This window comes from Anoplolepis gracilipes, chromosome 7 (assembly GCF_047496725.1).
Source record: "Anoplolepis gracilipes chromosome 7, ASM4749672v1, whole genome shotgun sequence".
Classification (NCBI taxonomy): domain Eukaryota; kingdom Metazoa; phylum Arthropoda; class Insecta; order Hymenoptera; family Formicidae; genus Anoplolepis; species Anoplolepis gracilipes.
This window is the reverse complement of record NC_132976.1, coordinates 207,969-230,841: the sequence shown is the minus strand read 5'-3', so window position 1 is coordinate 230,841 and position 22,873 is coordinate 207,969. Positions and strand designations below refer to the sequence as shown.

Sequence of the window (22,873 nt, the reverse complement as noted above, 5' to 3'; positions counted from 1 at the left end):
ATATATATTCCCTCCTACCTTCTATATCTTTTTATTCTTTGGTCGTAATCGTTTCTGACAGAGGCTCACTTGTCACTTGCGTTCAGCAAGTCGGAAACGTGACGGATCAACGTGTACAATGATTATATAAACATAATACAACATGCAATGAATATGATTTACGTTTACGTAAATTATTCTGCGCTTCAGTTTTTTATCGCGCAATGTCGATAGAATGATAACGTTACCATGCCTTTTTGTAAGTTTAATTATTTATTTATTAGTATGATCGCAATACTACTATACGATCTCTAGTATTTAATGGTACGTAAGGACATGGTCACAGCCATTCATTGCGAGATTACAGGATCTCTCTTTACATAATAATAATAAGATACTATAATAATAAAAAATAGCAGGTATATGCATATATGTATAAAACGAGAGTATTTGTATCTTGTATCACAATATGTCTGCGGTAAAGAGCTACCAAAATATTTCGTAGAATATTTTGTACATACAAAAATATGATGTTTCGCGTATGGTATATTTCAGGTGACACCCAAGATTGTTCACGGATTTCTTCGATTGGTCACAGTTTAGTAAAAGAGAAACTATAAGTACCACAGTTGCTATGAGTGATTGTAAGCGTAAGATCAGACGGAAATTGCTCTCGCATAATTTTAAAAAGGAATGTATCCGGATAAGATAAATCTTTGACTCTTAAATACTTCCAAACACCTTACGACCCCTCGTTACGCATAACGAGACAACGATGATACTTAATACAAAAAAAATTAAACCAAAGAGAGTGGTGAGGACTCTACACCATTGCCGCTTCCGTTTCGCTTTTGCGATTGTTCGACTTAAGCGCTCGGCACGCGTTACGTCGAGAGTGAAGTCGAAGTCCTTTCCTAAGCCTCTAACGGCTAAACGACCATTCCAATCGTTCGACGAAGTGATCGTTTCTTCGCTCGATGAACCAATGTCGCTGTAATCTAGCTGCTGAAACATGTTGTACTTTTATATAATGCCAATATACATAATATTCATAAATGTTAATTTACAAAACACAAAACTAATTGGATAACAAAGTTGAGGTCTCTTTTTTTCTTACAAAGACAATCGTGCATCATTACATTGATATATACTCACCATTGAATATTTCGATTCGGTCGAGGTAAGTCCGTTTTGGCATCGCTTAGAATCTTTGTCTAATCCAAATGATAGTTTCGCACAACCACTTTCAGCATGCCTACCATCAAGGTATTCAAGAACATGACCACTGGCTGTTTTGTAAGACCTTTCCCTTTCTGCGTTTTTCTGTCTCGTCATCTTATCATTTTTAAGCAACAATGCGGATCGCACCGAGTTATTCTCGTAGAAAGCACGAGGACTAACGTATAATTCGGAATTGGCAGAATTTCCTCTCGACGGTATGTCCTTGATGTAACTTGGCGATGCCGATAGATCGTCGTTAAAAGTCCAGGAAGGACAAACGTATTCGTATAAATTGTCATTCCTTGGACCGATCTCGAGAGAAACAATACGCGAGATATCGTGCAAAATATCTTCCGGTGCCACAGCAATGTCACCATCTATCATAGAATTGAGAGTTTGAGATAATTCAAGTAGCATCTCGCGCGTAGATGCTTTCGGTGGTGATGATGTCGACGGTGATGACGACGACGGCAAATAGTTACACGTGCAGCCACATACGCGACACGTATAGATAATACCTGTTGGAAAGAAAAGATATCTTGATCATGGTGTAAAGAATACAAGGTGAAACATTGCGCGTATCGTGGGGGCGGAGCCTAAATTTTTAACAAATCCCACACTGCCTCACAGATAAAAAAAATCAGTGTGGCTATATTGAATTATGCTTTGGGGCACTCCTCGATTGATTGATTACTCCCTTCTACTTTTTAGACGACTACGCATCCACCGGATTGTTTCACCTTGTATTCTTACACCATGATCTTGATGACGATGTTTCTCTGAAATTTGAGAGAAAATAAAATTGCTGCTTTTATTCTGACCTTCGTAATCGATATTTTCAGCTTGATGACATGCAATGGGAGGCCAAATAGGTTGTGGTACAGAAGCTGTTTCGCTTTCATGAATCACGGCTAGACCACCGTACGACAGATCTTTCGTCGACGTTGATGCATAATGAGAGCATGAACCGATCGATAACAGCGGAGAATGACTCGAGTAACCGGAGCTGCTTGATGTTTTGTAACATCTTCTTGCATTAACTCGCTGAGTTGTAGCTATTGACTTGCCGTCTATGCCGCTTACGAATTTAGAGATCTCACCCAAGTCTGACCTTACCCTGAAAAACGATTATTTTATCGAGTATAGTAGGTAGGTATATTGTGTAATGATGAAGGTGTAAAAAAAACACTTAAAAAAAATTGATTATTTCTTATCTTTTTACATTTATTTTAAGGATCCTAAAAGAATGTATTAACGGCTCAGACTCCTACCATTCGATCCCATACGGCTCGATTGACGACACAGCGTAAGCGTGTCTTTCTGTACCATCGGAATTGATTCTGGAATCGCGCGGGATCGCCGCTCGAACGCATCGACCGGCACTCGAATTCATCCCCCGATGGCATTCGACAGCGTCCGATGACGCATAGGGTGCTACCGCATGCAGGTGCAGGTTCGTTCAAGGTCAGTAACCATCGCTGCATACTCGAATAGCTACGCTCTGATCATTGACGAATCTCTAAGCTCTAATAGTCTCTTCCTGAAAGCCATACGAATAATATTATAATCTATCTGTCTTTTTACATATATATATATATGTATATCGAAAATTTATATAAATTTCAAGTATATCTTTTATCACGGATATTTATTGTATACATTGCACCCTAAGTTATGAATGCCATGCGCATTCGACGGATGAGCCACGTTTCAAGGTCGCTTTCACATTCACGTTACGTTCACGGCCGACGTAAAAAGTGCCTATTACGTTATTTGTCGTATTTGGACGTATATTTTGAACGTACAAATATTAATTTAGGTCATTTTTTTCTCTTTTTCCCAAATTTACACTCTAATATTATCGACAAAAAGTTTCCAATTTTTTTTTCATTCGCGACATTATCAATAATATTCTCGTAATAAATAAAAGTTATTTCTTCTTTCAGTTTCTCAAATTTTGTCAAGGAGGAATGCGTGCGAGAAAAAGAGAAAGTGAGTACGCGCGCGCGCGCGCGCGCGCGTGCACGCATTTTCGAATTAGGTCAACTTGAATATTGGAAAATGCCCTTTTGTATTTGTCACATTACGTTATGTTAAATTCCGTTATATACATTACAATATTAAATTATCGACTTTTCTCATCTTTCATTCGTCAAAATTACGATTTTTGCCGCACTTTTTGTCGTTATTGGAATTAACAAATTGCAAATTCGTGTTTGATGTATTTCTGATAAATATTACTTTAATACAACTTACAGAGACATTATTATAAACTTATATAATTACCTAGAATGGATCAATGATGCGCATGCTGCAATATGAGAAAGAAAAAGAGAGAGAGAGTGAGAGAGAGAGAGAGAGGGAAGGGGGGGGGGAGAAAGAGAGAGAGAGAGAGAGAAAGAGTGAGTGTCGCACATTCCATCATCAATCGCTAGCCGACCAGTCAACTACTTTCACCTCGGCACAGCACGTCCGTCTCAATGTTTACATATTACACCGCGTGCAGAATGACCGAACGATGTTATAAAAGCATGAGGAAAGAGCGATCATTTCACATAACTCGATCAGTGATCATGACCGCGATTGGCATAACGATTTTCAACAATATTTCGATGTATTCTCTATGCTTATTTTAAATGAGAAAATACTTTCTAGATTTATTTTTGATTCTTGGGTAATTTTGGAGATTGATGGCATACGTGGCTATATCTGTGAATTTTAAATTAAAAATTCTAAATTGTCTACTTTTTTTTTTTCTTTATTATATAATATACATACATTGCATATATAACGAGGAATGTAATTTTTTGTATAAATTTCTGATATTATAAAAACAAATGAATGCCAAAGGTTTTTTTTAGAATTATATATTTATATATACGAGAATTACACACACACACACGTAAACACACCTATATGAATAATAATCTCCCAATATCGAGTTGTTAATGAGCATTGCGGAAGAGAAATGTAACATGTAATGAGAATAACGTGTGTTTTCTTTGTGAAGTTACGGTAATTATGCGTATATAAGATAGATATTAAGTATACACGCAAGCACGCGCAGCATGCACGTAACGAGCAACGAAACGAAATTGCGAAAAATATTTAACTCGTCGACTTTCACTCGCACTCATTCAGGGGCGTCGATAAAAAAGAATCATCGTCAATCATCATTGTACCGCTTCGTTTTGAATATTCGATTGAATGTTTGAAAGATATATTATATTTGCAATCACTTTTACGGCAAGTTTTGCGATTAATAATATCTATATATATATATTTCTAATCGGATAAATTTTTAAAAACGAACGGCCATTCCAATTTACAAATATTCGTGAACCTATTACGAAATGAAACATTTAACATTCAAAGCTGGTTTTTTAATTTGTAGGTCACATCTAATTTGCGATAGATCCAATATTACTCGAGAAAGAAGAAACGCAATGTCGTTCGTGAATATATACTTTCGGAACAAAAATAATCTATATTAAATCTATATTAAAATATATAAAGAATAGGAATATACACAGATAATGCTGACTTATGTTATTATCGATTAAATAATGTTTACAAACTATAACGAGATTCCTTAACTTATCGCGGCAGTCGTTTTGAATAACAAACTAATATAATTATATAATTATTATTAAACCAAAGATATTATATTGCTTAAAAATATATTGCTCATTATAGAATACTTATTCTCTCTTGATGCGGTTGTAAAAACTGTGTTGTAAAATACATCGTCGTTTCAAATACGCGGAAAAAAAGACTACGGCGATAAATAATTCTATTTTCAATTTTTACATTGCGCGCGCGTGAATATATATAAATGCTTTCCATTTTTTAATACAAGACACGACACAAATGCAGCTAAAAATTACGTAAATTAAAGAAACTTTATATCTTTTCTGTTTTTCTCTTCTCTCTCTCTCTCTCTTTTTTTTTTTTTTTTTTTCATTTTTCTCTTTCTCTCTTACTTTTCAGCTTGGTGTTAAATTGTATTCACCTCCGTGAAGGATGCGCACAAGGAAGTACATACATGAACGGCAAACTTTCACACGCGCATCGTGTCGATCACGCACCGCTGATGATGATGCACTAACGGCGATTCAAAAGGAACTGAAAGACTTGACTGAGACGTGTGACGTGTGAGGTGTGAGGTGTGAGACGATGAGGCGATCAGCTGCGCGATACGCGTTACACCCAAGGCCCAGGACCCACGACGTTTTCTCTCTTCTCATTTCGTGGGGATCGTTTTTATTCCCGCTGATTATCCCTCTCTTATCCTCTTTGTCGCATGCATTTCATCTTCTTTTCTCCTCTTCTTTCTATACACACATATATATATGTTTCTATATATTTTTTTTCTTATTTTTGTTGCACTTATATATTCTCAGTCTATATTTGTGGCTTTACGCATTTTTTTCACAGAGTCCGATTAAAAATGACATTCGGAAAATTTGATCAAAATTTCTTTTTTATTTTAAGCATATATATAATATATATATTAATGCGCATAATGTTTAAAAGGTAATAACTTAAAGCAATATTATTTACCTTTATTTTCTCGATAACTTTTGCAAATTCTCAAGTTTCCGTTTTTGCGTTTTAGCTACGTATAAGTTAAAAATAAATTTACTCAAATTTTCATAATCGCACATACATATATTATAGCTTTCGATACGAGTTTGAATTATTAACTATCGGGTAGAGAATTTTTAGGATTTAAAAGGATATTTTGCGATAACAGCCAATCAGTAAGCAGAGGAAGCTGCTTTTTTTTTCTTATAAAATTCGTGAATCCGATTGGCATATGCATACGCGTGTGCCATAGCCATTTTTCTCAAGGTAGTTGGCGCTCTATCTTCATCAATATATCCGTGACAATCTGCTGCTCTGTGCTCTGTGTACCTTTTAAGTCTATGGTGTAAGTGTAGTTAAAGGGTTAAAGGTTGACGCGTGTTTTTTTCTGATTATAATTATAAGATATAAATTAGTGATTTTTACCCGTTTACACTTTTCTCGAGTATAGATAACTCCTATTACATCTCCTTTATTGCCGTGAAACAATGACATATTTAAGTTCATGGGAAGAATTCGAAAAAGGCGCAGAAAGGTTATATCTACAAGATCCGATAAACGTATGTTTTTTTATAAAAAGTTATATATATATATATCATATTTATATGTAACATATCATTTTTAATATTTTGCTATACAATAGAATAATAACGTTCTTTAGCAGTTGAATTATTTGGGATTATTTCGGCAATTTGAGATTAATATAAAAAAAAAATGTGTCTAATTCAGCAGCATCAGTGTAACTGCTAATTTTTCGTTTCACTCTTAATAGTATTGTCCAATTTGTTGAAATTATCATTTGCTGCAAATTGCAAATTATATTACAGAGAATTAACATACACTTAATATCAAGGAAAGTAGATGCGAACAATTATCTCTCTTTTTTTTTTTTTTAGAGACTTCTTATTAATTATTTTGTATATTTGTCTTATTATATCAATTCCAAATATTTGCTGCATAATATAGAGTTGTAAAGTTGTATTCTTAAGCTTTTTCCATTATTGATCGCTGGTCTTGTAGTGAAAATATAAGCAAAAATAGAAAAAAAGCAGTCGTACGATACCATATGTATATGTATATTTATGTAATAAATTGAATCATTGCTTTTGTAAATGTGTATAATATTCTTAAATCAAATAATTTTTTGTAGCGTTATATTAATTCTGTTTTTTGCCTTGTTTCAGACTCGGTATACAATGAAGTATTGTCATAATAAAGGAGTTTTATGTTTAAAGTTAACGGACAATCGACGGGTAAGCAATTTACAAACATATTCTACGAGATGTAGAATATAAACTTAAATTTGTTAAGAGCACAATATTATTATTACTAACACTAGCAATTAAAATTGCTTGCAGTGTCTCCAATATAGAACAGAAATTGCTCAAGACTTAAAAAAAATGGAAAAATTTATAGGCAATCTTATGAGACATATGGCATCGAAAGATAGTTAAAGCAAGGTTATTAAAGCTTATGTATAGAAATATGTTTATCATAAAACATTTTTATTTAACAAAGTTTTTGTCTCATCTTGTAAGATTGAACAACTGCGTCATGAATATTAAATTTGTTTAAGGTATGAAAACTTTCTTAAATATACAACGTATAATAAATGTGAAATTGCTTTATTTTGTGTTAAAATTTTGTGATTATTTTGGATGATTCCGCTGCCTCCTTGTTAAAGTTCTGAAACAATTGAATTTATAAATTAAACTAAATTATACTATAGGCTATATTGTACAGAGAATTGTTTCCCTACACTTAAAATATCAATTTTTTTTACTCTATTAATATTTACAACTTAATATTTATTGAAAAATTATATCGTGACTACATGTCATGGGACTATTTATTTTGCCTAATTTATTAACATAAGTATTAATAAAAGTTAGACTTAATGGAGATTTGATGTAATAATCAAAGAGATATGATCGAATAAGAAGAAAATACAAAATAAATACTTACGATATAATGGGTTGAAGAACAGCATCCAAAGTAGTGTCAACAGGAGGATAAATTTCTTGATTTGAAGGCAGTTCATAAAGTACTTCTCCTCCTAATTGCATTTGTGTCTACATCAAACAAAATGTTTTACTAATTTATCATCTAGAAAGTAGCGTCATTCCACACATTATTTTATAAACGTTGTAGGTAGTTACTAGCATGCGTAAGAAAATTGTGCTATTGAAAAGGATCCGCACGATTCTCTAATGCTGATATCGGAAGAATTGTATGATTATTAATTAGTAATTACAGGAAATAATTATTCTAATTATATTTAAAGTTTATACAAAATTTGTAAAAGATGATAGTAAGACTAGCAAACCTGAAAACCATGCATTTGTTTGTAAAAATGTTTATTTCTATTTCTTCCCCCCCCCCACCCCCCCTCTTCCATAAGATCATTTATATGACATGTGCAATATATAATGTGTGATAAATTTTCTATAACAGTTAATATTAAAAGTTTTTTATTTTATAAGTAGCAAATGCAAATGATATGGGCAAAGTAATAAAATGTGCATTGTTTGGATGTCTACTTTGAAACAGGTATTAGCAAAGATGTTAACTGATACAAATAAAAGACGGACTTACAGATAAAAGGAGCAAATTGGAATACGTACTATGTGAATAGGTTTATTGCTGTCTGCAGAACTTGAGCGGCAGCTTGAAAAGTCCTGTGGGGTGCTCTCCCCGAGTCCACTGTCCGTATTATTAGCTATTGACACTTTGTTGTTACGAGTATAATAAAAATCCCTCTTGATGTTACATTCGTTTTGAACTCCGGAAGATTTTGCCTCGATTCGATTGGATGTCGCAGACAGCAAATTATAAGCACTTCCATCCCGATTATGCCGCACGATTCTTCTTTCTCTTTTGCCAATGGATCCGACAGTTCTGAAAGGGAATCCTTGACAGTCTCTCACCTCGTTTCAACTTGGTCGTTTTCATCTAGTTGTTTTAACAATTACTAGGTCCATCGTAGATTCGACTTTTTCAAATCGATGCGTCTTTTTTTTTTATTATTATTTTTTAGTACATTTTAGTACAATTAATTAATATACATAGTACATTGATTCTGTTCTTACACGTCATGAAATTTAAAAATGTATATAAATTAAAAATTCCACTAATCCGTTTGTTTGTTTTTTTTTTTTTTTTTTTTTTTTTTTTTTGTGTAAATTGTATTGTGGCGCATTTTAAGCATAATTTTTCGTAAATTGAAAGAGAATAAACACAATGAAAAATGCGCAAAATGCGCGGGACATGTAGGGAATCGAATGGGATCGAGGAATGTCATGAGAAAGACTCGGAGCATAAAGTGTTCTGAATCTTGAACGTTGACATCATCAATCCCAGATACCAATATTTATTACACAAATACATGGCGCATACCATATAAGTAATATATACCATATATGAATGAGAAATAAAACACACACACGAATAATTATTACGACCCCAGAAAACGAAAGGCACGCATCGCCTTTGAAATTCCATGGAACACAGCCAGAAGCGAATAAGTGCCAGCTAGGATGTAAAAAATAAACAAGTGCGACAAGCAGTTAATTTGACTTATTTATTAAGGATTCATCATGCTTTAAATAAATAATAGGGGCATGCTTAAAGTAGATAATATACACATGCTCGAAATAAATAAAAAATACATGCAAAAAGAAATCGGAGATAACTAAACAATGACTACGGATCCCGTATCATCCTCCAATTGCGGAGGATGGTTGTGGAGGTTGCAGGCCGTCTTGAGATCATCGTACCTAGGCAGGGACGATGAATCTGTATCGTCCAATCGAGAATTGTTGGATTGTAAGGGAGATTGTTGTACAGATTGCGACTGTACTACCGTGTAGGATATCTCTCGACGTTGTTGTTCACTCATCCCACTAGTATCGACTAGGCCAAATTCCAAGTGTCTACAAAAAAAAATACGTTATACATTTTTATATATTTTTAATATCCTCTACGCGGTATATTTCTCTCATTGTCAGTAAATTATTATATAACAATAAGTATAATTTTTATTAAAGTAAATTTATAAATTTTTCTGCACTCTGTATCAAACTCTGTATCGTGAAATTATGATATTCACAACAAATGTATGTATACTTTCGAAGTTCATCCGGTAATGACTGTTTTTGGGAAGGACTTCGATGTCTGCTTCTATGTCTTCTTCTAGGCTCTGTATGACTTACCTGTAACACATTGGTTGAAAGTTTATCAACGAAATATTATAAACGAAATAATTTCGATAAAGACTTGATACTTACGATAGCTTTTTGCACACCTTCTCCTTTTCGTTTCTGCGCTTCTCTCCATTGTGGCTCCGAATCTACCAATTCGTGTCTGTTGCGGAAAATAGCACATCAGATTCGTATTAACATTTTTCGATACCTTAATGCATTATTATATCGCGAAGGATATCTGAGTAATCATATAGCAAGGAATAATTGTTACAAAGAAAAGAAATTTTATTTGTGAGCAACTTTATGCAAAATTAATAAAATTAATAAATTTGACGTCAAAAAAAGGTCGATGAACTCTACGGTTGATGGGAACAGGAAGACTTATTATCATCAAACTACTTTAATTACACGTTGATGCTTATAAGGGATCGTGATTTGAATTTATCAAGAAGGTGAGTACGCATACTTTGTGAGAAACAATTCTGGGAACGAGATGTTATCGCGATGAGAATGAACGTAAGTAAAACAATAAGAATAATTAAAGATACCTAGAGGAACGGGAATTCCTGTGTTTTCTACGGTGTTTCCGGTGGCCGGATCTTGTATCCGAACATCTCGAGAGTTCAGATTCGCAGTCGGAATGTCTGCTATGTCGACGGTGACTATGACTATGACTTCGCCTACGGTGCCCACCGCGACTATGACTATCCCCTGAGCTTTGACTCTCTACCGAGCTGCTGCGACGTTGAAGCCTACTTAGGAGCTACATTGTGAGAAACAATGTTTAATAGATTCAATCAAATGTATATTATTCGAAATTTTATAACGTAGCATATTTTTATATATGGATGTATTTGATCCGTCAGCAGAGTCAATGAGCAACTTTTTTTTTTTTTTTTTTCCATATATTATAACATACATATTGTACATATGCTACAACTATATTTATACACATACACGCTCACACATTTCTATAGTGAGTAACGAAAGTATTGCCATCAACTCTGTGACGGGTTAAGGCATAATCAATGTAATACAAGCGAATAAAATATGTCAACTAACTGCCGGCGCCGTTCCTGCGGAGCGAACGGAACGAGGACTAGATGAGGTATAAAGACCACGGGGTTGACTCTGCGTCCACGGTGCACTTCTCGTGCTTCTCGGACTCGAAGTGTTCATCTGCCTTTGCATATTGCACGGCACATTACCGACGGATGGATTGCAACCTGGATTCGTGATTACGGTAACGGGCGTTTCGATGAATGAACCGACCATTTCTTGACCTTCGACAACTCGCCTTTGTGCTCTCCTACTGGGAGTTCTTTGAAATGGCGGTGGATTTCGTCTAATAGCTGTATGCTTCTCCAAAGTGGACGGAGGACTGTATGAATGAAAACGAGAGTATGGACTTAGAGGCGGTGGGCCAGTTGCCATTAATCGGAAGAAAGCTTGATGTTCCAAACAACATTTCCAGAGATGACGGCAGGCCCCTTTCGATGGTGTTTCGAAACCGTGCGTTCTTTCTTCAGAATTTTTTTCACTCACCCTCAACATAAAATATCTACCCTGGAAGATGATGTAATTTTTATTTCGACTTATCGTGGAAAAGTGTTTATACAGCGAGACCGTTTATATTACATTTTCTTAAGTTTTACTATATTATTTTTATAATCTAAATAAAAAAAATGTAGCCAGCTAATTATATACAACAAATTATATACCTTATAGTAAATTTTATTAATTCGAGGCCAATAGTAATTTCCTACTTTGGTTTTGTTGCGCAGCAGTATTATTCCGCTCGGCGTTAGGCCCAAAAAATATTCGACGCTATCCTCGCCCTACAAATAAAAATTTATATATATATTTATTTAATTATTGTTATGTTTTTTTTTTTTTTTTTTTTTTTTGCTAGATTAATATTAGTAATCATGCGCGACATTAATCTTATCAATATGTTCACGTACCAACACAGGATGTAAATCTACCCCATACATTTCCAACCATTTCACTTTATCCAGGTAATTTAATTCTGCCGCCGAGGGTAATTGTCCTCTGAAACAAATCATAATTATGCATATTATCTAAATCACTTTAATATTTCCATAACACTTAATATTGATCAAGTCTCTTTTTTTTTTTTTTATACGATAATAAAATTTCACACAATAACATACATGAGAGTTTTATGAATTTCTACTATACGATTCTCCAGTTCCGCAGTTTGATTGGCGAGGAACCGAAATTCCGTGACATATCCAGGCGAGTGCCGTCTAGGATCATAATCGCCAAGTTCCGCTAAAAGAATAGAGGAATTATTTTACAGAAAGGGTAAAAAATAAGTAATTATTTATATTGTGTATATGAAAGAAGAATTTATATATAGTCTCTCTCTCTCTCTCTCTCTCTCTCTCTCTCTCTCTCTCTCTCTCTCTCTCTCTCTCTCTCTCTCTCTCTCTCTCTCTCTCTCTCTCTCTCATCTTTTTCTTTAATTTTCTTACACAATGTGTATGTATATTGATTTAAATTTTATTTACGTTTGTTCAAAATTAACAGATTTTTAAGAAAAATTAATTTATGTTTATGAGAAATATATATATATAGCTGTAGAAAATAAATAATTGTAAAACTATTGTGAAAAGCATAATTCTGTTATAAATAATGGTCACTGCAAACAAATGAGAAATGCTTTCTTTTTTCTCAATGTTTTTCTTTTATCCGTCCTACTCTATTCTCCATTGCGTCTGTTCTCTTCTTTGTACACCGTGTTCCTTTCGCAGTATACGTGTATTATCGTTGAATAGGAGGAAGGGATATTCATTTCGTCTCTTTTGACTGCAATGAGATGCAAACACAAGCGTATTTTAGTTTGCTTTCTTTTTTTTATCTGTACGACTTTGAATCTCCCCATCAGATAATTAACGTGTGGACCACTCGCGTATCTGTTTGCTCACATTTTCCTCTATCTTGCTACGTACATATACATAGAGAGTATATGTATGTACACAAGTTTTACTGTATTCTTTACGAATGGTCTTTTCTATTACATGGTTTTAATGCTTTATCCGTTTTTTTTCCCATAAAACCAGCTAAACGATCAACGGGCGTTGTAACGTTTAAATGCATGGTGTGCACGAGAAATAATAAGCAACATGCGTCTGTGCGATGGATACGCATCTTTTCAATGTAATAAAAAATATCTTACATTGAACAACGTAGGCTCCCAATTCCGCGATTAAATCAAAGGACACGGGCAGTCTTCCTTGTAGAATGTCTTGTTTAATTTGTAGAAAAAATTGGTATCTGTAAGACAAGCCAGAAAAGTTTTATTATAATAATGATCTTGAAATTTTAAATAGGACGGAGAATATACATATCATAGCATCGGGACACATTGAAGCGGAAAATATAATTTTTATATTTCACGCGTTTATTTCATTTCTAAAAAATATAAGAATTTAACATTAAGATTGAATTACACAAACGCGCACGAATAACGCCGTGAAAGCTAACACGAGACACGCGTATGTATATGTATGTATGTATGTATGCATGCATGCATGCATGTACGCCGGGCGCGTTTCAACAAATTCGACGCACGTGGAATTCTCGTGCGTCCGCAACGTAACGTCCCTGGAATTTCCGAGAATTTCGAAGACACCAAGCGTGAAAGAATCGTTCACGACGTGACATCGAATAAACATTGTTGTCCGCATATTACTCGCATCATATTCACATATCGTGCGCGTTCGAACAAATATTCAATCTTTTTTTTTTTTTTTTAACTTTTCTTCATTATTTTTATCACCGAAAAAATGATATTCTTGAAATATTATACTTAACAAGGATTTTGAAGGATACTTTTAAAGGATTTCTGTCTTTAGTTAAGAAAATCCTTTTGGCGCTTATTTTAGAGGAAGATATTGTAAAAATAACTGGTATATTCCTAAGATGAGAATATGATTTTTTCGATTTTAAAATATACGAATAAACAGTTGAAATTTTATATCAAAACATGTAAAAAAAAAATGTTTTAGTTTTTAACTTCCTGTCCCCTGATTACAATCACATTGAATTATGATGTCAGAGTAACCATATGGAGATTTTTTGCGAATTTCATTGAAATAAATTGTTTATATTTTATAATATAAATGAGTAAAATGTACCGAAAAATCTTTTTTTTTTTTTTTATTATCTTACCAGTTTACTATATTTATTTAAATATCGATGCGTATACTTATAGATTATTTAATAAAGATAAAGGAATTTACCTGGTAATCTCTTCAATGAGTTTACACGGATCTGCCGCGTAGAATTTAACACCAAAGTAGAGAGTGTGAACATCCGATCCAGGATCTCCTTTATGAATCTTCAATTGCTTACCGAGCTTTTTACTCTGATCAAGCCATTGCTAGAAAAGCAAACGCGCGAGTGTATTATAATTACTTGTAACAAATTAGAATTTTACATAAGTTGAATAGTTTTTCCACAATTACGTATTAAAATTTGATACTGTTCTTCTTTAACGTTAAATTACATAATTATTAAGGACAATTTATTATATAACAGAGATTAAATAGATTAAATGCATTTTACCGTTTGATTTCCGTGATCAAGATAGCGTAATCCAAAATAAGAAGTTTCCAGTAAGTTAAGATGCTTGAATACTCTATCTAATAATTCTTGACCTAGGTTCGAGCTCTGGAAAACATACATGTAAATATTTATTATTGTCGAAGTTAAATGTGTATATACGTTGATAATTAAATTAATAATTTTTTTTTTTTTTTTATTTTAACTTAAAATTCTGGATCTAAATTAAACTTAAAATTAAAACTTGAAATCAAAATCAAAATTAAATATAAAATTAAAATTAAGATGTATTTATTATTGTCGAAGTTAAATGTGCATATACGTTGATAATTAGATTAATATTTTTTTTTATTTTATACATTTGCGAGAAGCATGTATGTATAATACTATAAAAAACTATACTGTAGCGAGAAGCACGAGATTGAAATCGAGAGGGGACGGTTTCCCACTGGTGTTGCGAACCGTGACGCGTTGTTTATTCCCCCCCTGCCGCCCCCCCCCCTCCCCGAGAGAAATTAACTAACGGAATCTTTAGGTAAATGCTCATATTGTTAAATTTTATACACGTGTTATTATCTTTTTCCGGTTTGTAATTTACGCGCATTATCAATATGGCGGTGATAAGAATATAAATTTAACACCAAAATATTTCGCGGAAACTTATTCTCCCTCTCTCTCTATTGATCTATTTATTTATTTATTTATATTATAATTTTTTTGTTATTTATTCTTAATCCTCGCCTTTCGGCTTAAGATGACTTTCAGCTTACATGTTTTACGTATTTACATATAACCATTTCATATCTTGAATTCTATAAACCATATATATATGAGTACGCTTACTAATTCTACTAAATATATAATCCAAAAAATATCTCATAAAATAAAATAAATTAAATAATTCTATAAAAATATAGAAAACATAATAAATATGTATATAAACATCTAAATATATAAATATAAATATCTATATATACAAACATATATACACATATAACTATATATATATATATATATATATATATATATATATAATCTATAATCTTCCTTGAAACAAAACCTGTCAATCTATTTTTATTCAGAATTTTAAGTTAAAATTAAAATTAAATTACAATTAATATCACATTTAAAATTAAAATTAAAATTAAAATTATTGAACTATTTATTTATTTCTTTTATTTATATAACATATGATATAATTATATATAGTGAAGCAATCGATAAAATCTTAACCAAAAGCAAAGAATAACAGAAAGAAAACATAATACAGAGAAAACAGTATACGTAATGTATACGTAACGAAAGACAGTTAAAATATGTATAGCAAGAAATTGTCGAAGAGGATGAAAAAAAGTGGAGGAAAAGAAAAGAAGGAGAAGAGAATGAAAGACCTCGCCCTTTTTCTCTCGCCTAAGGCCTAGAAGAGTATAGGTTCAGGAGATGGGTAATCATCTTCAACTTGCGTGTTCCGAACGATCCTTCTCCCTTTTTTGCTTATTTCTTTCTCCTTTTTTCCTTTTTCCATCGGATATTCGGATGATTTCTTTTATTTTTCATACGTGGTATAATTTAAACATTTATTTAGGTATTCTAGTCTTTCCTGCCATAACTCGTTGTGGGAATCGAATAAGTATTGTTATGAATTAGCATGAATTAACGAATTCTTGTAAAGTTAGCTTTAGAAACAGAGAAAGAGAAAGAGAGAGAGAGAGAGAGAGAGAGAGAGAGAGAAAAAGAGAGAGAGATATTTGAATAAATCGTTTACTGGGCCACATATGAATGTAAAGTTTGACGTTCATTATTAGAAATGTACAGATTAAAAGTGTTTAAAGAAATTAGAAAGGGAAGAAAAAATGTCGATACAATAATAGAGGAAAAGGTGTGCGACAATATACGTGTTAATATGAAAAATAAAAAAATACAAAAAAATGTGCTTGTAGTTAATAGATACGAAGGAAGAGAAGCGGCGAGTTTCGTGATGGCAACTAGCCAACATCTCGCTGCTTCATATTTTATCGAAGATTCGTTCTTGCCTCTAGGTATCGTGACTAGATATGGTAACATCAATGGAAAGTAGAAGCAACGGAAGAAAAAGAAAAAGAAAAAGAAAAAGACTTTGGTGAATATCGCCCGCAGCGGATGCTGAGCGCCATTTGTGTAATTGGACGTCAAGCGAAGAAGAGGTAATCAGAGGTAATCAGAGAGGTATGAAACGATAACGTTCAAGCGGAAATGCAAAAAATCCGAATGCCAACGAGTAGCTTATTGTTGACAATTTGCGGAAAGTTTGTCTGAATTCGTATCGCGTATATGTACGACAAATATGTATATCGAGATATTTGGACTTGTTCACTCAAAAAAAAAAAAAAAATGACGTTGCAACTTGAACAAAAATTTTCTAGGTGTACAAAATTAAGTGAAGCAGATAAATTATTATTAACAAATACCGCGATACTGCATATATTTTGCACTTGATCAATTTAAATGACAGAGACAGAATATTTATATCCGTACTATTAGTGTAATTTAGGCAGAAAATTTTTCCGTGTTGCCTATTGTCGAGGACAATTAGATTTGTGATTAATATTTGACGATGGGATCTAAATTTTCTAGAGGTATTGCTAGAATATAGCTGCTATAAACTCTATACGTGACAAACAATATTCTAATAGATACAAAAAGTAGCGATAAATTTTAATTGTGGCATCTAGAAATCTATCTACATTAGCAAGATATTTTTTGCATTGTTTGTTTCTCAAACAATAGTTATGATTATAGCGTTCAAACTCTCAAACTCTCTTCATTACGTATGTATTCTCCGTACACGGTTGCAGGCTCAATTTGTACCAATTTTACATATTGACATTCCACGGTTGCGAAACAAAATGATATAAAGACGTAGATGTATCTGCGAGAGATTCTACTAGAAATGTTACTCGTTTATCCGGTCGCAATCTTGACGCAGTCATTCTTTCACGCCTGTTACGTTGCAATTATAAGAGACTGGTTTTACGGTTCAACGATGAGATTGGCGGTATAAATCTGAGAAAATACGGATTTCGATACTGCAGTGGCAAGATATTACTTACAAGTATCGCACTTGTCACTATTAATCTACTAATCAATAATTATTCCTTTTTTTTTTTGCATTTCTCGATCATATTTTTTAATACTATACGCAATGATTTTATCTCGTACATTATTTTTTATTTTACTAGAGCATATTGGTGTTCTTGTAAGGATTAATAATTACCTTTTACAAGTTTTTCTTTCAGAGTAAATATTATATAAAAAAGTTACTGCGCCTTTTTATCGTATCGAAAGTTGTATAATTTTTATAGAATATTCTTAGAATAAGAAAATACTATGAATGAGTGAGAGAGAGAGAGAGAGAGAGAGAGAAAAAAAGGAGAGAGAAAATGTGTGTGTGTGTGTTGAGCAGTGTTTTCTAATATCTAGATAATCATTTGTTCATAGGTGAAGCAATTGCCTTATCTTTATCTAGATAATAATAGGATATATTATTTATATCCTATTATTTTTACCTTACAATTAGATGGAAAAATGCATTCTCTGCCTTAAATTATTTAAGAAAATTCTGCAATCACTAAAACTCAGCCCTTCATAAGCGCTTTATGATTTTTTAATATGTTTGGTTCTTAGATGTCTTTCCAAAGGCGATCCAAAGATAAGATCCAATCGTATTAAAGAATCACTATAAGCACTTACTAAACGCTGAGTTTTACCAAACACAAGCAATGCTTGGTAAAGCGAACCATTCAGTATAGCACACAATAACTCTGCGGTGTCAGGCTCGAGATGTTACTACAGCATGTTGCTAGTATATTTTGTATTATACAATTAATGAATTTTGACTTGCATAGAAGCTTACGTTATACGTATAGACACATACAATAAAGGATATGTGTTTATACAGGTTCGGAATGTTAATCGACAAAATGAGTCGGACGATGAAAGAAGCGGAGAAGATGGAGAAGAGCGCGCAACGCGAGAGTGATTTCGAGAGGAAAAAAGAAAAAATAAAAGAAGAAAAAAAAAGAAGAGGTAGGTAGGTAGGTAGGTAGGTAGGTAGGTAGGTAGGTGGGTAGGTAGGTAGGTGGATAGGTAGGTTGAAAAGACGCGGGAATTAGTGTGCGGCTTAGCCATTGGCAATGCGGAGGAGGTAAGGCGGCGTTGTCTACGGTGGCCCACCACCAATTTTGGCATATCGTCTAATAACAGAGAAGAAGAGCAAAGGAATTCTCCGGGTGAATACTCCTGAGAGATATGTATGCGTCTTCCCTCGTGCAAAGCCGCGTTGGCCGCATTGGCCGCATTGGCCGCATTGGCCGCACAGTCGACCATAACCCACCGTAGCCGCCGGGCACAAGTATATAGTCTGGTACTCCGAAACAACTATCTACTAGAAACAAGCTCTGGGAAAGAAAGTGCTATTAATCCGCTAAATTATAACTTGTGGCTAATATGACGTAGGAATTACGGTAGGATACGGCGCCGCTCTGTTCATACGAAATTCTATTCGATTCGAATGGATTTGGATGTTTGATTGCGAAAAGTAACTCTTCCCGTTTGTGCACTTGTAATTTATTCGACAGAGATTCAGAAAGAAAGACGAGAGAGAGAGAAAAGGTCAACGGGTTTGGCGTTGGTTAAAGAAAAAATCCTAGATTAATAATCCCAGGAACATATCCAAACTTACCAAGACATCTTGCAACAATTCGTGTTCGTCTAGAAGTATCACTTTACAGTGTAAAAGACGAGGCCTGTTGCTCCTGGTCGGCCTGAGTCCAGGGCATAGCCACTCTACCACCATCGCTTTCCTCCTTCCTCGATCCTTTTGTATCCCTTTTGCTTGGCTCGCGCGCGATCCCTTTATCCGCTCGATATGTTTGCGCTCATCCTGAGATTATATTGTGACAACGTTTTTTACAAGTCGCTGTGAAAAATGATTCTGTGCGTTTCTCTTCATTTCTTGTTGCCGAGAGAAACCACACTTTATACCACAGGTATAATATCGCTCTTACTAATCAAAAAATATATTAAATAACAGCTTGCAACGTGCAATGTCAGAGAGATTCTATCGACAAAAAAATGGGGAAAGCTTATTTTTCACAACCCTCTCGTATTAAAATTGCGATCGCAAATCTAAAATCCTAAAATTATTTTCCGTACGGCTTTAATTCCATAACAGGTGAAGAATATCAAACTGTCATAAATATGTATAGCGGTAATCGGCTTGCTTGGTATCCGCTTCTACCGTTACTTTATAGTTCCCGGTTCAATCGAATAATCTTTGATAGACATAGACCAATCGTAGCAGATCTGATTTATATAACTTTTTAACGTATGCGTCAGTAGCTGTGCGCAAAAAAATGCTTTATAGTTATAACACATACATTAAAAAGATATTACAAGATATGACTGCTCATTTTGATTCCGATCCTTTTGATCGCTACGTGCTGATAGGACGAAGCATCTTGTAGAGAAAATAATTTTGAATTGGAAAAGTATACATACTTAAAAAAAAAAAATAGTCTTGCAATTACAGCAAAAATGTTTTAGGTGCGAAATATTAACCGGAGGTTAATTATTAGGTTTATTAGATAAATGATTAGCAAATATTGTAATACCGCATACATTTTGCACTTGATTAATTTAAATGACAGAGACAGAATTTATATCCGTACTATTAGTATAATTTAGACGGAAAATTTTTCTGTAGTCTATCTTGTCAAGGACAATTATATATGTGATTAATATTTGGCAATAGGATCTAAATTTTCTACGAGTATTGTTAGAATATTGCTGCTATAAATTCCTGTACGTGACAAACAACAGATTTTTCTAACAGATTACAAAAAGTAGCGATAAATTTTAATTGAGACATTTATCTACATCTATCTACATTAGCAAAATATTTTTTTGAGTGTAAATAAATAATCAATCGAATTTTTGACATAGCTTTGCCAAGCTTTTTCTATTCTCGCGTAGTATAGAGGAAATATTCTTATCACGCGCAGAGAGGAATTTTTTGAATTGTACACAGTTATATCTATACTATTAGTGTAATTTAGACAGAACATTTTTCTGTAGTGTCTATCTTGTCAAGGACAATTATATATGTGATTAATATTTGGCAATAGGATCTAAATTTTCTACGAGTATTGTTAGAATATTGCTGCTATAAATTCCTGTACGTGACAAACAACAGATTTTTCTAACAGATTACAAAAAGTAGCGATAAATTTTAATTGAGACATTTATCTACATCTATCTACATTAGCAAAATATTTTTTTGAGTGTAAATAAATAATCAATCGAATTTTTGACATAGCTTTGCCAAGCTTTTTCTATTCTCGCGTAGTATAGAGGAAATATTCTTATCACGCGCAGAGAGGAATCTTTTGAATTGTATATTCGTACAGTTATATTCGCATTACTATTGTTACATGTATTCGCAAATACGTTGGCAGACAGAGTGAGAATTCAAGTACACCTTTTGTCCTCGCGTATGCGTCGCTTGAGAAAAATGTCTGTACAATGTCTGTGGCCCAAGTGGCGAATGCCATTGAACTCGGAGAACGAGCGGGAGTGCGTGGAACAGGTTTCGAATCCAGAATCTCAATTGACTCATTTGACATAGAAAAAATAATAGAGAAACTGATTAACATATTGGCCATTTATAACTAACGGGAACATCCTTCTAATGATGAATAATGAAGAAGGAAAAGAAAATGAAAGAAGCAAATGTTCTCCGATCTTATCCAACGATATCATTTCGCCTTCGTTTATCATAAAAAAGATATATACTTTCAATACATTGATATTTGGCAAAATACTTGTGCAAGTGTCAACGATTGTCAACGTTATCTCGTTAACGATGTCTCTTCCCTTTTGGCGTAGCTTTCTCATCTCATCTCATCTCTTTTCTTTTCTTTTCTTTTAATATAATTATATCGAAATTTATACGACACTAATTATTATCATTATGTCGTAAAATAAGTGAGCCAAGATTAGAAATATATATAGTTGAGTGATTTTTCAATTTTTCTTTCTCCTTATCTTTTTTACTTATCGAGCAATTTATATAAAGTGCGCGAACGTATCGAATCTGAAATTTGATTTGCATTTCCGTGTGTATTTCCGTTTTTGTTTTATTTATTATTACTTGGAAAAAAAAAAAAAGAAAACGATAACGGTTGTCAATAATAATTTTCTAATTGAAATTATTAGAAAAAAATGAGTTAAATATATCTGACAGTGTTTATCGAATGTTGAAGTGAAATAATAATTTTCATAATTTAAAAGATGTTTAGTTTTAATAAGATCATTTTCGATTTTTAATATACTAAGTACATACATATACATAATGCACACAGTTTATACATGCACGTGTATAAGAGAATTATAAAAATCAACTTGAAAAAAAAATAATATATTTTTATTTCGTCTATATAAAATAAAACGCTAATAACTAGCGTTACGCCCAGGAAAAGTAAACCAAAGTAAAAATACACCAAGGAAAATTTAAAAAATGCCATGTACCTGCGTTATGATTTACATTCCGAATTCTCGCGATCTCGACGGTATTGCTCAGGAAACTTCCGACACTTTCAGAGTACTTTTCGTCACTTTCGACACTTGTGCCACTTCCGGTACCAAAATTCGCAGCTCGGACTGATTTACCGTTCCGTATACGTACTTGGTTCAACTTTGTTAGCATGTAACGCCGACTTGTTATTCGTAAAACGACCGACCAGCGAGTCTTTTCGTACGTTTCATTCTGTAGTACGCGTACATGTGAGGTATTCCAAGCGAGGTCGACCAAGTTCGCTGTCGCGCGTGTACCGAAACATGTCAGATATTTTATCGATGATTATCAGATACCCCAGAGTCTAGATCTTGGTCTCTATAGCTGCTTAAAGTAATGCCCGCGGATATAACTACGGCACACACAACTGCTTGCACAATCCTAATGATTATAAAGTAGAGACAGAAGTTTACGTTTGACAATTCGAAAGATTTCAACGCGCGGAGCGCATCACGTCCCGAGACGCGGACGGACGCGAGTTACGAGTTTTCAAGTTGTATTGGCGCGATCCGATAGACACCACGGCGGGACGAGACACGAGACGAGACGAGACGAGGACGAGGCGAGACTATATAAGTGAGATGAGGTGACCGTGGCGAGGCGTGAGGCGTGAGGCGTGAGGCGGGAGGCGGGAGGCGGGAGGCGGGAGGCGAGAGGCGGTGGAATGAGAATGAGGTGAAAT

The 22,873-nt window shown here is 33.8% G+C and overlaps 3 protein-coding genes and 1 long non-coding RNA gene across 13 annotated transcripts; 2 read left to right on the top strand and 2 right to left on the bottom strand.

Annotated features, from left to right (window-relative positions):
* Positions 1-51: 51 nt before the first annotated feature.
* On the top strand, positions 52-5,315 carry LOC140667514 (uncharacterized). 7 transcript variants are annotated; one of them, XR_012047032.1, is made up of 5 exons: positions 52-238; positions 535-2,349; positions 2,435-2,664; positions 3,147-3,192; positions 5,191-5,315. It is a non-coding gene; the product is annotated as an uncharacterized lncRNA (long non-coding RNA). The 7 variants fall into 7 exon arrangements; XR_012047028.1 differs by having other exon boundaries at positions 3,147-4,215; positions 5,191-5,270; XR_012047033.1 differs by lacking the exon at positions 5,191-5,315 and adding an exon at positions 4,595-5,144.
* On the bottom strand, positions 535-2,603 carry LOC140667512 (uncharacterized). Of its 2 annotated transcripts, none has more exons than XM_072895540.1 (4): positions 2,472-2,603; positions 2,022-2,317; positions 1,135-1,718; positions 535-984 (listed from the first exon to the last, which is right to left on the bottom strand). In XM_072895540.1, the coding sequence occupies exons 1-4, from the start codon at positions 2,591-2,593 to the stop codon at positions 703-705; spliced, it is 1,284 nt and encodes a 427-aa protein (XP_072751641.1). In that variant the 5' UTR covers positions 2,594-2,603; the 3' UTR covers positions 535-702. The 2 variants fall into 2 exon arrangements, with proteins under 2 accessions (XP_072751641.1, XP_072751642.1); XM_072895541.1 differs by having other exon boundaries at positions 535-981.
* Positions 5,316-6,110: 795 nt separating the features above from the next.
* Positions 6,111-7,400, top strand: Srp9 (signal recognition particle 9). The gene is made up of 3 exons (XM_072895542.1): positions 6,111-6,347; positions 6,972-7,040; positions 7,146-7,400. Exons 1-3 carry the CDS (start codon positions 6,276-6,278, stop codon positions 7,239-7,241), a joined length of 237 nt encoding a protein of 78 aa, XP_072751643.1. The 5' UTR covers positions 6,111-6,275; the 3' UTR covers positions 7,242-7,400.
* On the bottom strand, positions 7,336-22,801 carry LOC140667511 (band 4.1-like protein 4A). Of its 3 annotated transcripts, XM_072895538.1 has the most exons (16): positions 22,146-22,801; positions 19,300-19,500; positions 14,583-14,687; positions 14,258-14,397; positions 13,192-13,289; positions 12,164-12,284; positions 11,954-12,041; positions 11,711-11,827; positions 11,052-11,555; positions 10,538-10,752; positions 10,074-10,149; positions 9,913-9,998; positions 9,564-9,719; positions 8,412-8,685; positions 7,753-7,859; positions 7,336-7,473 (listed from the first exon to the last, which is right to left on the bottom strand). In XM_072895538.1, the coding sequence occupies exons 2-16, from the start codon at positions 19,411-19,413 to the stop codon at positions 7,437-7,439; spliced, it is 2,238 nt and encodes a 745-aa protein (XP_072751639.1). In that variant the 5' UTR covers positions 19,414-19,500; positions 22,146-22,801; the 3' UTR covers positions 7,336-7,436. The 3 variants fall into 3 exon arrangements, 2 of the variants coding, with proteins under 2 accessions (XP_072751639.1, XP_072751640.1); XR_012047027.1 differs by lacking the exon at positions 8,412-8,685 and having other exon boundaries at positions 22,146-22,799; XM_072895539.1 differs by lacking the exons at positions 7,336-7,473; positions 8,412-8,685 and having other exon boundaries at positions 7,505-7,859; positions 22,146-22,799.
* Positions 22,802-22,873: the final 72 nt, after the last annotated feature.